Source organism: Ranitomeya variabilis, chromosome 4 (assembly GCF_051348905.1).
Source record: "Ranitomeya variabilis isolate aRanVar5 chromosome 4, aRanVar5.hap1, whole genome shotgun sequence".
Taxonomy (NCBI): Eukaryota; Metazoa; Chordata; class Amphibia; order Anura; family Dendrobatidae; genus Ranitomeya; species Ranitomeya variabilis.
Window position 1 is genome coordinate 717,029,921 of NC_135235.1, and position 14,366 is coordinate 717,044,286.

The window sequence follows — 14,366 nt, forward strand, 5'->3', positions numbered from 1 at the left end:
AGTTTTATCACACTGGCCAAGTGTCTCCAGCTTGTCCCAGGAAATCACTCCAAACAATGAGGGAAGGGGGAAGAGGGGAAGTTGTTTACCTTAGTCTGTAAACCCCCGTACTTCTGCTGCAGCTAGCCAGCTATCTTCCACAGCTGTCTCAGGATCTCCTGCCTGCCTCGTCGTCGTGTCTCTCCTCCAACTCCAATGTCTTCTCCACGTACCAGAGAAATCCCAAGATGGCCCCCGCACCTCAGGTCAGTTCCTGCCACCAGCGGTCCCGCGTCTCCAGGGGACCAAGGCCTCAGCACCCAGCCCACAGGCGCTCTCCTCAGCCCCCTCGATGCCTTCAACTCATCCGGGAATCGACCTGCAGGTGAGTCACTGACCGTGCATAACAGATGTCTGTCGACTCCGAGCGCATACAGCGAGCCGCTGCCTCAGCTCTGCATGTGTGCCGTTTTGCGGGACAAGTGCTAACTCAAATCCTTCCTGTCGGCTCCCTGGTGTCTCCTCCAGCCAAACTGAGACAATAACCTGCCGTTTACTAGGCAGGAACCCGATGTTTGTGAAAACGACGGGGAGAGCTCAGTACTGCACGTCTGCTCTCTTCAGTGTCTTAGCCACGCCCCATCTGAGTTATTTTTGATGGTCAACAAAATATGATTTTCTAGTAATTTATTTTTCACACTCTACTGTAGGTATGATAATGGTTTCTCTCTGTGTGAGATTTTTGATGTTTAAAGGGGATATCCACTACTTGGACAAACCCTTCTCACTGGAATGGAAAAGATTTATCCAGCTTCTACTCTACAATTCCAAGACATGTTTAAAGTTATGAAATCTTTATTTTTTCAAAGTTAAAATATATATTCTTTTTTTCTTTCTTGGTTGAAACATGCAGGGAAAATGTATTTAAAGATCATAGAAAACATAGGGAAAAGACTAGTAGAATTCCAAATGCTTTTTGAAAGCAAGTGCATTCTTAAACTTGGTTCACTATCTTCACTCTTTGGACACATCAAGCAATAAGAGTAAGCCAGAGAGCAGCTGCAGCCTTGGCTTCCTTTTGATGTTAAATACATCTGAAGGCAGGAACAGTGAATCAATCAGCATGGGAAAACGGGAAAAAGGATTTTCACAGTGCTCACCAGAGGAGTATCACAGGACCACGGGTGCCAGGTTCAATGTCGCTGGAGTCCACTTGTAAATGCAGGCAAAAAAGAAAAAAAGAGCACCAGTTGATTTCCATAAAAAATCAAATGTTGTCTTATTTAATCCAGTATTTGTAAAAAGTTAAAAACATACATGTGGCCTGCAGGAACAGTGAAGCCAGTGCTTATTCCGCGCTGGGCTTGTGTTATGTAACAACCTCACATGAGCCCCGGGAACGTGACTGCTAAGACCCTTGAACAGCGCAGGCATGCAAAATGAGTATGAGTGTTTTTATTTGAAAGAGGACAAACATGAGGGATGACAAAGTGTTGTCCTAGTAATGGACAACCCCTTTAAGAAATACAATTTTCAGTTAAAACATTTCCAACATTCTTAACATGAATCCTTTGTGATTTCTCTGATGTTAAAGAGTTGATTTTAGTGTAAAACATTTCCTACATTATGAACATGAAAAAGGTTTCACCCCTGTGTGGGTTCTCTGGTGCGTAACCAAAGCTGATTTCTGCTTATAACATTTCCCACATTCTGGACAGGAAAAAGGCTTCTCCCCTGTGTGGGTTCTCTGGTGCGTAACCAAAGCCGATTTCTGTTTAAAACATTTCCCACATTCTGAACAAGAAAAAGGCTTCTCCCCTGTGTGGGTTCTCTGGTGTATAACCAAAACTGAATTCTCGTTAAAACATTTGACACATTCTGAACATGAAAAAGGTTTCACCCCTGTGTGGGTTCTCTGGTGCGTAACCAAAGCTGATTTCTGCTTATAACATTTCCCACATTCTGGACAGGAAAAAGGCTTCTCCCCTGTGTGGGTTCTCTGGTGCGTAACCAAAGTCGATTTGTGTTTAAAACATTTCTCACATTCTGAACAAGAAAAAGGCTTCTCCCCTGTGTGGTTTCTCTGGTGCGTAACCAAAACTGATTTCTGTTTAAAACATTCCCCACATTCTGAACAAGAAAAAGGCTTCTCCCCTGTGTGGTTTCTCTGGTGCTTAATCAAAACTGATTTCAAGTTAAAACATTTCCCACATTCTGAACAGGAAAAAGGCTTCTCCCCTGTGTGGGTTCTCTGGTGTATAACAAAACTACATTTCTGGTTAAAACATTTCCCACATTCTGAACAAGAAAAAGGCTTCTCCCCTGTGTGGGTTCTCTGGTGTGTAACCAAAACTGAATTCTCGTTAAAACATTTGCCACATTCTGAACATGAAAAAGGTTTCACCCCTGTGTGGGTTCTCTGGTGCGTAACCAAAGCTGATTTCTGCTTATAACATTTCCCACATTCTGGACAGGAAAAAGGCTTCTCCCCTGTGTGACTTCTTTGGTGTATAACAAGATGGGATTTATCTTTAAAACATTTTCCACACTTGGAACAAGAAAATCTTTTCTCCACTGTGTGAATTTTTGGATGTTTAAGAAAAGACTTTTCGATGGGAAAACTGTTTCCATATTCTGGACATGAAAATGGCTTCTTTGATTTAGGAGTTTTTCCGTTTTTAATGCTTATTTTGTGACTTTGATTTTCCTTAGCTGTTGCCAATGAATCAGAACACAGGACCTGTTTCAAAGGATCAGATGATAATTCTTTGCTGTGAAAGGATGATGCTATATCTGGAGTAATGGAATTAACTTCAATTGTATCCAGTGGGATCTCAAAATCATCTGATCTAATAATTAAAGATGTCAGCTGTTCCTCTGATCTCCTGGTACAGTCATCTGCCAAGATATAAACCAGTTATTATTTTTGAATAAAATATCTTGAATGACATTTACCATTTCTACTTCAACTGTCTCTAAAAATGGCAAGTTATGCAAAAACATTGAATTCTTCACCAAGACAATGACAGCTCACAGTCTAATAGAAAATATCATAGGATGAACCAGTGGAGCGGTGTTCAACTGTTTGTTCATTCTGCCTCCAAAATATGGAACAAAAAGCCGCACAGAAACATTATGTTGACGAACCTAATACCAATAAAACTTTTATTCATCTAACAAAAAACAAGTCCCCGCTCAGGTCCATCATCTGTCAGTGGAAAAACAGGAGGTTTCCACATTATTAGTGGCTCAAAGGCTCTTAAAAATTAACATGGCTTCCTTAACCAATCCAGCAATAACCACTCTCCCAAAGTCAAATTTCCCCCTCACCTCTGAGCCTTTCAGTATGCCCAAACCAAATGTATTTGGCATTACTATAGTGAGAAGAACCCACTTAATTTACCGTGTGTGTGTCTCCTGGAGCACAATCAGGGCACTATGTGTCGGGTAATGGCACATTTGCCATTTTTTTTCTCCTACATCCACTGTGTGCTAATTTCCAGAAATTGCCTATGGAATCAAAAATTGCCACTATTCCAATAGATTAGTTCTCTGAGGGTTATAATTTCCAAAATGGAGTATTTTTATGGGGATTCCTACAGCTCTGATTTTCTGAAATTTTCTCATATTAGGGCTTCTGCAGATGGTGTGTCACATCTCTTCTAGGATCTGCCCCTATGATGTCAGCAGGCGTGTCCTTATTCATATGGCTGTCCGGGCTAGAAATGGAGTAGACGTTGGTACCAGAAGCTCTGGATCACAAAGGCTCGATTCAGCCACTAAGACAAGGGGGCCTGGGACAAGTAGTACCTTCTAGTCTGGCAGTATGGGTGTATGTGTTGTCCAGCTGAAGTAATCCACTCCCTTATACAGCCAATTGGTTAGCACCATATTCTATGAAAGCTCGAAGCATATTGAAGGAAGCTGCCAGATACAGCCTTGTTCTTCTCTGGTTCAGTCCTCTATTTTCAATCATGGCTTATGTATCTGTTTCCTGTTGTGATCCAGGCCTGTTTGCTGACTACTCTTATGTCTTCTGATTTTGTATTTTCTCTGCCTTACTGGTTCTGACCCAGCTACCTGACTATTGTTCTTCCCATTTCACACCACCGAACAGCAGGCAACACTGTGGGCCAAGCCAGGTGGGTCTCTATGTAAGTCCAGATCCATGTAGAGGTGTTAAAGGGTAATGAGCAAGACAATCCCTGGGATCAGGAAGATGGAGTAGATAGCGCCAAGCCTGTTTGTGGTGGCCATCTTTTGAGCTGATAGGTGGCCACAAACACTGCTCCTAATACATTGTGTCTGCAAGCTATTCCAGTAAGATCTGGATTCAAATAGCTAAATGGCACGCTTTCCCTTCTCAACCCTGAAATGTGCCCAGACAGTAATGTACAACTATATATAGGGAATTGTCAGATACAAGAGAAGTTGTAAAATAATGTGTGAGGTCGATCTGTTTGATATTACCCTTTGTGAAAGTGAAAAAATTTGGGCTTATATTTTGTGAAGAATTCTAAAATTATCACCACATGAAGTGACACACGTCAGATTTGAAAAATGGACCCTGATTAGAAACATAAAACTGGCTGCAGGAACTGGATATTTTGGGAACTAATTACTGTAGTCAAAATCTGTGACTATAGACAATAACACATCTACTGAAATGATCAAACTCAACAAACTTCATTAGTAAAAAATGAGTGATCAGAGGTGAAACCTCTCTGGAGCAGTTACAGTATGGGGATTGGTGGTTCTTGGCAATCTAAATTATCATAATTTTCTGTCAGATGAGTTTCAAGAAGAAATATTAGATAGTCAAAGGTAAGAGAAGAGAAAGTATTAGTGCTCCCCATTTCAGGAGAGATTGTGCAGTAATCTGAATTCTTTAGGATTGAAAACAAATTGAAATTTATGACGTGGAGTGAATCCATGAAACCAAGGCTCGAGCCATGCCAACATCTTCTGCAGGCATAAATAAATGTATTTTACAGCCATCAGCCATGTACAGTTTAGAGATATATCATGGGACAAGTGTAATATTTTGTGTGTAGTTTATCATAATCCTCCTTGAAGTTAGTTGGTTTTAAAGAAATTGAAAAGTCATGATAAAGGGAAACTCTGTTGTTATTGTACAGAAATTCACACTTGGCCGTGACTGCACATTTAATGTTGTTGCTCATTAAAGCAAAGTTTGGCCAGAAAGACTGGACCTGGTCTTGTAGGGACCATATGAGAACATTCAGCAGCACAGAAGAGGAGAAGGTAAATTCATCCAATAAGATATCAGGATTCTAGGAATCCAGCAGCATCATTACCCTCTGCTTTCTCTTACAGGCCCATTATAATATTTTTCTTCAAGTGATTTTCTTACTTGTTAGCACATTCTACGTTATTTGGCTTTGTAGTTTACAGATCTGGGCAGGTAATGGTCAGTGACTACTAATCACAGGGGGGTAGGTGGATACTCCAGGTTATAAGTTCTATAGAAAAGGATTTAATTTCACAAAGTAATTTCAATATTTCCAAATAGAGCAGAATGTTGTGGTCTATAGGCAAAATGGGGATCACACGATTGTGATACGACAGAACAGACTATCGATAAATCAGCCACAGCTGGTGACTGAGAAGAATCTGTGACTTCTCTGCATTTAGTAGTTTCTACTCACCTGGGTAGTCATATGTGGGAATCTCCTCTTTACACCGCTTATCACCCATCACATAGGTCTCTGCAGTATTAATAGGGGTCAGATCTTCACCCTGAAACAAATATTGTAAAAGTCACACACAGATGGAGAAGTCACATCTATGGTCAGCTCTAATCCTGCCATCTCCACCGTTCTCATTACACAAGTATAAAACATATAATATTGGTGGATAAAACAAAGCTGAGCACAAGACCTTCACAGCCATCTACACATCATAGGGGAGATCTCATGACACCTTCTCTCCATCTACCTGATGATACTGAGGAACATTGGGATCTTCTTGTTTACAGTCCTCTGGAAGAAGAGGATGGGGACATCTCTCTGGTGTTGTCCTCTTACTGGATAGATCTGAAGGAAACACATACAAGGGCTGAATTCATTGTTTACATACAGATAATTATAGGCTGTGTGCATTTAGTCCTGTCTATTACCTGGTGATGTTAGGGGTTGAGGAATCTCCATCATGATTTCCTTGTATACATCTTTGTGTCCCTCTAAATACTCCCACTCCTCCATGGAGAAATAGACAGCGACATCCTGACACCTTACAGGAACCTGACACATACAATGATACCGTCATCCCCTGATCCCTTCATAGCATTACTGTATAATGTTCCAACATTCCCAGCAGAGTCACCTCTCCAGTCATCAGCTCAATCATCTTGCAGGCGAGTTCTAGGATCTTCTGGTCATTGATATCCTCATAAACCAGGGGGTTACACGGAGGCCTTAGGACTGGACTCATGGGTCTTCCCCATCCCTCAGACACAGGGTCCTGACAGCACTCACTAGAGGTCTTCTTCACTACTGTGTAATTCTGGTTATGGAGAGACACATTAATAAATCTCACTACAGACATTTCCAGAGTCCTCACCTCTCCTGTTCTGTCCATCTGTTATTCTCATAGATAAGAATGATGTAATGTGACTTCATCAGAATCTCTCACCTCTCCAGTAAGCCGGAAGAGGATCTCTAGGGTGAGGTGTAATATCCTCTCCCCCATCTTGTCTCTGTCCATATCCATTCTTGATGGGTAATTCAGGAAAATTGTCTTATATAGATGATCTTCACTGAGAGGATCTGATATTGTAGGAACCTGAATGAGAAGATGAGCCGATGTAACATCATAAAAATCCTGTGAAATAATACAATTACTGGAGATAATAAGGGAAACACATGAGGAGATAGAACATGTAGATGTTGTATTCTCTAGTCTTTTATGGACTGGAACATAAGTTGAATTGCTGGCTAAGACATCTCCATGCTCCCAATGACTGGCTATGTTTCTTACTGCTTCAGCAACTGATTGGCTGTAGGAATCACAAGTTCGTTGGGAATGACTAGGAAATACAGAGACTGGCTGGGGACCCAAGCAGCAATGGTATTTTTTATTATTTTACAACATACGGCGTTCTTCACTGACGTCTACTAATAAAACCTATATATTTAGGCCACAGACAACAAGCAGTTTCTTCCTCGGAGTTGGCAGCTGAATACGTTCCTCATAGACTCATCTTCCATAACGCTAATTCTCGTCTCATTTACCGACACTGGAATCAGAATTAGCAATACTGCAGGAGATATTCATTACACGTGACAGGAGAAATAACTACTTCATGATGAGGACGACATCTTCATCTTCTACTACGGCTCTAGGAACATATTTGGCCAAAGTCCGTCACTTACTCCATCACCACCGGCCGTCTATATGACTGTTTCCCATCTTCCCCGTACTGTAATCTTCTATCACATTACATCTCATGTCTGATTCACACACAGAAGTTTGAGGCTTTTATAAAAGCTTGTTTGTAAGAACAACAAGACAGGAGTTGTTTGACGTCAATATCTCCATGTACACAGTTTTATTTTCTCTTTATATTAGGTTTTTTTAGATTTTTTTTGTAGGCTTCTTTGTATTACATGAAAAATACCCTAAAAAATTGGGGATGCAGGTACTGTGGAAAAATTATACTGTGTGTGTGGGGGGGCCAAGAAACTGGCACTGTACTGTATCAAAAATGGGATAAGTGAGGATTTATTATCAAGTGGTTTGGTTGGAAGAATATTGTGTGGGACATCTTGTACTATCATAATGTGTGGGGGATACTGTGGGAACATTATACTGTGTCTGGGGGCCAAGAAAGGGGCACGGTACTATGAGAGTAAAGGTACCGTCACACTCAGCGACGCTGCAGCCATATAGACAACGAGCCGATCACTGGAGCATCGCTGTTTAAATCGCTGTAGAGACGTCAAACACAGCAACTCCAGAACGATGCAGGAGCGATCCAGTGACGTAACGGAGACTCACTTATCGTTCTTGCAGGTCGTTAGCTCCATGTAAAACGTTGCTGACATCGTTGCTTTTGATGTCAAACATGACGATACACGCCGACCTGACGACGAAATAAAGTTCTGGACTTCTAGCTCTGACCAGCGATGGCACAGCGGGATCCAGATCGCTGCTGCGTGTCAAACACAACGAGATCACTATCCAGGACGCTGCAACGTCACGGATCGTTGTCGTTCTCGTTGCAAAGTTGCTGAGTGTGAAGGTACCTTAATACAGGTTTCCTTGGTTCCCGTCTTTCATAGTTGGGTCGTTTGTATCTGTCAGCGGAAAAGGAACAAAACCATTGTGATTCTTATAAGGAGACAACACAAAACCCCCTAAATATAACATTATATAACAACCCCACAATCTGTGACTCTTCAGGGTAAATCGCTCTCTCACCATTGGATTAGAGCTGATACTATGAAGGGCTTACTGTTCAAAAAATATATTGCCGAGGGGAGGACAAAAGAGCTTACAAAAGAAAAATAACCCCCGTAAAACTGGAATACTTTATTAGATAATGCACTAAAACCAAAAAACCCTATCAAAAAGTCAGTATTTCCAGGGGAGAAAAATATATATAATATAATCACCCGTATTAGTTTATAAATACTGGTAAGATACCACACCCACAATATTATTTGAATATCCAATAGAAAAAGTGATATAACACTAGTGACCAATAATAGCTGTAAGGGTGTATATATATATGTGCACTATCCCTCACAGCTACACAAAAACCCTAGAGAATGATACTACCTAGATGTGGAGGTTGGCACCCTAAGAAGAATAACGAGAATGGCGCCCCCACTCGTACGATGACTATCCCTGGTCTCCTACTGTCTCCCTATAAGGGATAGAATTGGAAACAGAAGGCCAGGTGGCTGGTAATAACGTGTGACACTATATGATACCAGCTATACAGCATTTCAGGCCCAACCCCCAACATGTGATGTAAGGTTAAAGGATAGTTGTACTGACTAAAATATCACCAAATAGAACACAAAGAAAACAAATAACATCGGTATATAACCAGCACAAGCCTGGGTTGGTTAATAATATAGTCTAGAGGATACATATAAAATATGCAACCAACACTGTCAGAGACTGACTGATAATCACTAAAAAATACTCATACCACATGATACATAACAAAACACAACACGCAACCACATACACCTGGAAATAGATTGTCATAAACTGATAAGGTCAGCCAAATGAGAAATGCAGTTTTGGAACAAGAGATACATTTATGATAGTAATATTATACTCATCTATTGCACTAGTAATCCCCAGCCGATCATTCATCCAGGAATAGTGGCTCACAAAGTGACTCAGGGCGAGCAAAATCTCCAAAACACCTCTCGACGCGTTTCCCCCACATGCCTGGGTTCATCAGGAGAGTACAGATAACAACATGGCAGTATATAGGTATACAAAAAGATAGGGCTGCAGTGATTTACCTGTGGGTACGGCTTAAATAGATAAGCTCACAGCAAGGAAAGAAAGGACTTCCTGTTTGGCGATTAAAACATAACCGTCACTTAGATCATTCCATAGTCATGATAGCGCCAGGTAAAACCCCATAAGACGCCATGATAGTGAAGTCCAAAATGGACCCACACGGAAATGAAGAGCGCTGACACACTCTAGAGGTAAATAGACCGGAAATACGGGGCAAAACCATGAATCACAGCGCATGCGCCGAAAAATAGAGAAAAAGCCCGCAGTGGACAACAGAGCGCAAGCGCACCCAGTACACCCTATCAAGGGAAGATATCAACCAGCGTTTCAGCGCCACAGCCAAGGGGACAACGCATGTGCAAAAAGTATAAGGGCTATTAAGGCAGCGAATAAAAAGACACCCTGACAAATACAGATAAAGAAGGCACATGCACTGAATCATAGGTATGCTACCATATTAACCGGGGCAGTGTAATACATGCCTCAATGAGAAACTATACAAGATGAATAAATAAACAAAGATATATGCAATATTAAATATGCGATACGGCCAAAACAGGTAAGTAACCAGATACTAAAGAAGAATCCTATAGTGATACAGTAATAATAAAATAATAATATCACCATCCCATAACCCTGCAAAAAAAAACCCAATCCAAACCACAAGTACCTGCAAAATAAATAAATGATATAATATGATAAACAAACATAGATAAGTGATACAGTACGGGTAATATAACCCGATTGAGAAAAGTGGCTAGTAATAATGGATTACCGAATCAAAGAAAACAGCAGTAATTTTGCTGCTCATTTAAGCCATTCGGTACAAGAGTTCGCAGCCTAAAAATCCTGGGAGAACTCATAGAAAAAGCCTTGGTATTTAAGTCTGATCCTGAATTCACAAGGAGGGAGTCATTGTTACAAACCTCTGTGGAGAAGTTTCAGGTGAATATTAGGGATAGGAAGCACTTCCAATTTACGAGGGACTTTACTGAGTTTAAAGAAAACAGGGCATATAATTTTTTGAATCCTCAACGTGATAATCGGACTCAGATTTCATCATCAGAAACAGACAACTCTGATAGGGAGAGATCGAACTCGAGGAGTAGGTGGAGACAGAGGGGGAGGACACGGGGTAGAGGACAGAGACATAGATGGCAAGGTCACAATACATATATGAATGCCCCTATGGGGCCCACCAATATGGGTACGCAAATGCAAGGAGGTTTCCAAACAAACAATCCAACTGTTATGGTGAGCGATCCATCTTTGTCGTTGCCGGTACCTGGACCTTCATCGTCCTTACCCTCCTCCTCTCCTTTTTTGGAGCAGAGGGCCCCACTCGGGTATCCACTGAGAAACAGAATGGTCTAGTTCCTGTGGGGTCCAGTCAAGTTGTGAATCTTAGCAATTATAAACTATCATATGAGGAATGTAATGTCTTAAAGGCCTTAATTTCGTTCCCACAACTAAATTTGATGTATTCTGTTGGGTTAAAGATATCAATCTGTTCGCACGTAAACTCAAGTGGCACAAGTTTTATCTTGATAAGGATAGGGAAAGGTGTGAAAATTTGGGTATCTCGGCCGAGGACCTTGAAGCTGTTGATGTTTTGACTGATTTACTGAGGGACAATGAACGTGATGATGGGTTGGGTCCTTTCACGTCCCTTAAACGTAAAAGTACCAGAGTACCCCCGGCGGGGGGATTGGATTCTATTGACATTTTCCTCAACGTTGTGGAGGAAGATCTTTTGAGGATAAACCCAAATGATAGGGGTAATGATCCGTTGTCTAACCTCACTAGGTCAGAAATGGAGGCTCTAACTGAACTGGAGAAAAATAAAGATATTGTAATCAAGCCCTCCGATAAGGGGGGCAATATGGTTATAATGAATCATGACCAGTATATGTCTATGTGTCAATTGGTACTAAACGATAGAGAGACATATGAAATTTTGAGTAAGGACCCAACTCCATTATATATGGACACGTTAATGGATATCCTTGTTAGAGGCCTGGACCTCAGGTTGATAACCAAAGACGAATTTGAATTTCTTTCCCCTTCCCTCCCTCTGGTGCCTGCCTTTTACTGTCTCCCAAAGATACATAAGGGGCTTGTGCCCCTTAAGGGTCGCCCTATAGTGTCAGGGGTTGGCTCTGTGGGACAGAATTTGGGGATTTACATAGATAAAATTCTCCGTCCATTTGTGATCTCATTGCCCTCATATTTGAGGGACACTTTGGATTTACTTACTAAACTTGAGGATATTGACATTGGTACTAATACTTATTTAGCGTCCATTGATGTTGAAGCGTTGTACAGTAATATTCCCCACGAGGCAGGCATCAGAGGGATGGAATTTTTCCTTAATACTCGGGCCACCCAGTGTATCCCACATAACAAGTTCGTGGTTGAACTCATGGCATTTATTTTAAATCATAACTGTTTCCTTTTTTTTGGTAAGACCTACCACCAGCTCAGGGGGACGGCGATGGGGAGTTCCTGTGCCCCATCGTATGCCAACCTCTTCCTGGGCTGGTGGGAGGAGACCATTATTTTTGTGGAAGAAGCCTGGTGGTTCCCTAAGATTTTGTTTTGGTCGAGATTTATCGACGATGTGTTCATATTATGGTCAGGCACTATTGAGGAGTTTGATCAATTTATTCGGTGCATTAATGATAATAAAATCAACATGAGGTTCACATCGGAGATACAGGAGGAGTCCATCAACTTTCTTGACCTTAACGTAAGGAAGGATCAGAGGGGTGGACTGTCCACCAGAACTTTTAGGAAACCAACATCCACTAATGGTCTCCTCAGATGGGATAGTTTCCATCCAGGTACCTTGTGTAAAGGTATCCCCAAAGGCCAATTTTTACGCATAAGGAGAAACTGTTCTGATAACCATGAGTTCACGGAACAGGCCCGTGACCTGAGGTGTAGATTTGGTCAGAGAGGGTACCCTGGGCTGGTCCTTGATGGGGCATGGAGGCATGCAGCTGGTTGTGCTCGTCATGATTTACTTCATCCGCCACCTAAGGTGGATACACCCGAAATCCCGAGAATTATTGGCATGTTTGACAACAAATCATGTGTGGTACAAAACATTCTAAAGAAGCATTGGGGGATCCTTAGGGCTGATCCTGATCTCAAGGACTTTGTTCCATCCACCCCTAAAATTACATACAAAAAGGGTAGGTCCATCAAGGATCGATTGGTTCACAGCTTCTATGATCGTCCTAAAGCATCTGGCACCTGGCTGGACCGCAAACCCTGTGGCACCTTTAGGTGTGGGGGTTGTAAATTTTGTTCATGGGTTAGAAAGGAGAAAACCTTCAAGAGTACCACATCAGACAAAATCTACTACATGAGAGATTTCGCTAATTGTAAATCGGAGGGAGTGGTGTATATGGCGACCTGTTTGTGTCCACTTAATTACGTTGGTAAAACTAAAAGAGAGCTGCGGAGACGCATTGGTGAACACCTGGGTGACATTAAACATAACCGGGATACACCGATAGCGAAACACGTCAGATTAGTCCATTTGAATGACAACAGAGCAATTTCCTTTTGTGTCCTTGAGGTCATGCGGCGTAACCCACGAGGTGGTAATTTGGACAAGTTACTCCATCAAAAGGAGTGTCAATGGATTTTTAGGCTGCGAACTCTTGTACCGAATGGCTTAAATGAGCAGCAAAATTACTGCTGTTTTCTTTGATTCGGTAATCCATTATTACTAGCCACTTTTCTCAATCGGGTTATATTACCCGTACTGTATCACTTATCTATGTTTGTTTATCATATTATATCATTTATTTATTTTGCAGGTACTTGTGGTTTGGATTGGGTTTTTTTTTGCAGGGTTATGGGATGGTGATATTATTATATTATTATTACTGTATCACTATACGATTCTTCTTTAGTATCTGGTTACTTACCTGTTTTGGCCGTATCGCATATTTAATATTGCATATATCTTTGTTTATTTATTTATCTTGTATAGTTTCTCATTGAGGCATGTATTATACTGCCCCGGTTAATATGGTAGCATACCTATGATTCAGTGCATGTGCCTTCTTTATCTGTATTTGTCAGGGTGTCTTTTTATTCGCTGCCTTAATAGCCCTTATACTTTTTGCGCATGCGTTGTCCCCTTGGCTGTGGCGTTGAAACGCTGGTTGATATCTTCCCTTGATAGGGTGTACTAGGTGCGCTTGCGCTCTGTAGTCCATTGCGGGCTTTTTCTCTATTTTTCGGCGCATGCGCTGTGATTCATGGTTTTGCCCCGTATTTCCGGTCTATTTACCGCTAGAGTGTGTCAGCGCTCTTCATTTCCGTGTGGGTCCATTTTGGACTTCACTATCATGGCGTCTTATGGGGTTTTACCTGGCGCTATCATGACTATGGTATGATCTAAGTGACGGTTATGTTTTAATCGCCAAACAGGAAGTCCTTTCTTTCCTTGCTGTGAGCTTATCTATTTAAGCCGTACCCACAGGTAAATCACTGCAGCCCTATCTTTTTGTATACCTATATACTGCCATGTTGTTATCTGTACTCTCCTGATGAACCCAGGCATGTGGGGGAAACGCGTCGAGAGGTGTTTTGGAGATTTTGCTCGCCCTGAGTCACTTTGTGAGCCACTATTCCTGGATGAATGATCGGCTGAGGATTACTAGTGCAATAGATGAGTATACTATTACTATCATAAATGTATCTCTTGTTCTAAAACTGCATTTCTCATTTGGCTGACCTTATCAGTTTATGACAATCTATTTCCAGGTGTATGTGGTGGCGTGTTGTGTTTTGTTATGTATCATGTGGTATGAGTATTTTTTAGTGATTATCAGTCAATCTCTGACAGTGTTGGTTGCATA

At 41.5% G+C, this 14,366-nt stretch overlaps 1 protein-coding gene across 1 annotated transcript in view; it reads right to left on the reverse strand.

The window, feature by feature from the left end:
• Positions 1-816: 816 nt before the first annotated feature.
• Positions 817-14,366, reverse strand: part of LOC143766598 (uncharacterized) — a 30,369-nt gene continuing 16,819 nt past the window's right edge. The window contains exons 2-7 of the mRNA XM_077254389.1: positions 6,634-6,783; positions 6,325-6,504; positions 6,119-6,242; positions 5,938-6,035; positions 5,649-5,739; positions 817-2,877 (exon numbers count right to left, since the gene is read on the reverse strand). Coding sequence (XP_077110504.1) covers positions 1,604-2,877; positions 5,649-5,739; positions 5,938-6,035; positions 6,119-6,242; positions 6,325-6,504; positions 6,634-6,711 — 1,845 coding nt within the window. The 5' untranslated portion in view covers positions 6,712-6,783 and the 3' untranslated portion in view covers positions 817-1,603. The remainder of the gene's footprint in view (positions 2,878-5,648; positions 5,740-5,937; positions 6,036-6,118; positions 6,243-6,324; positions 6,505-6,633; positions 6,784-14,366) is intronic.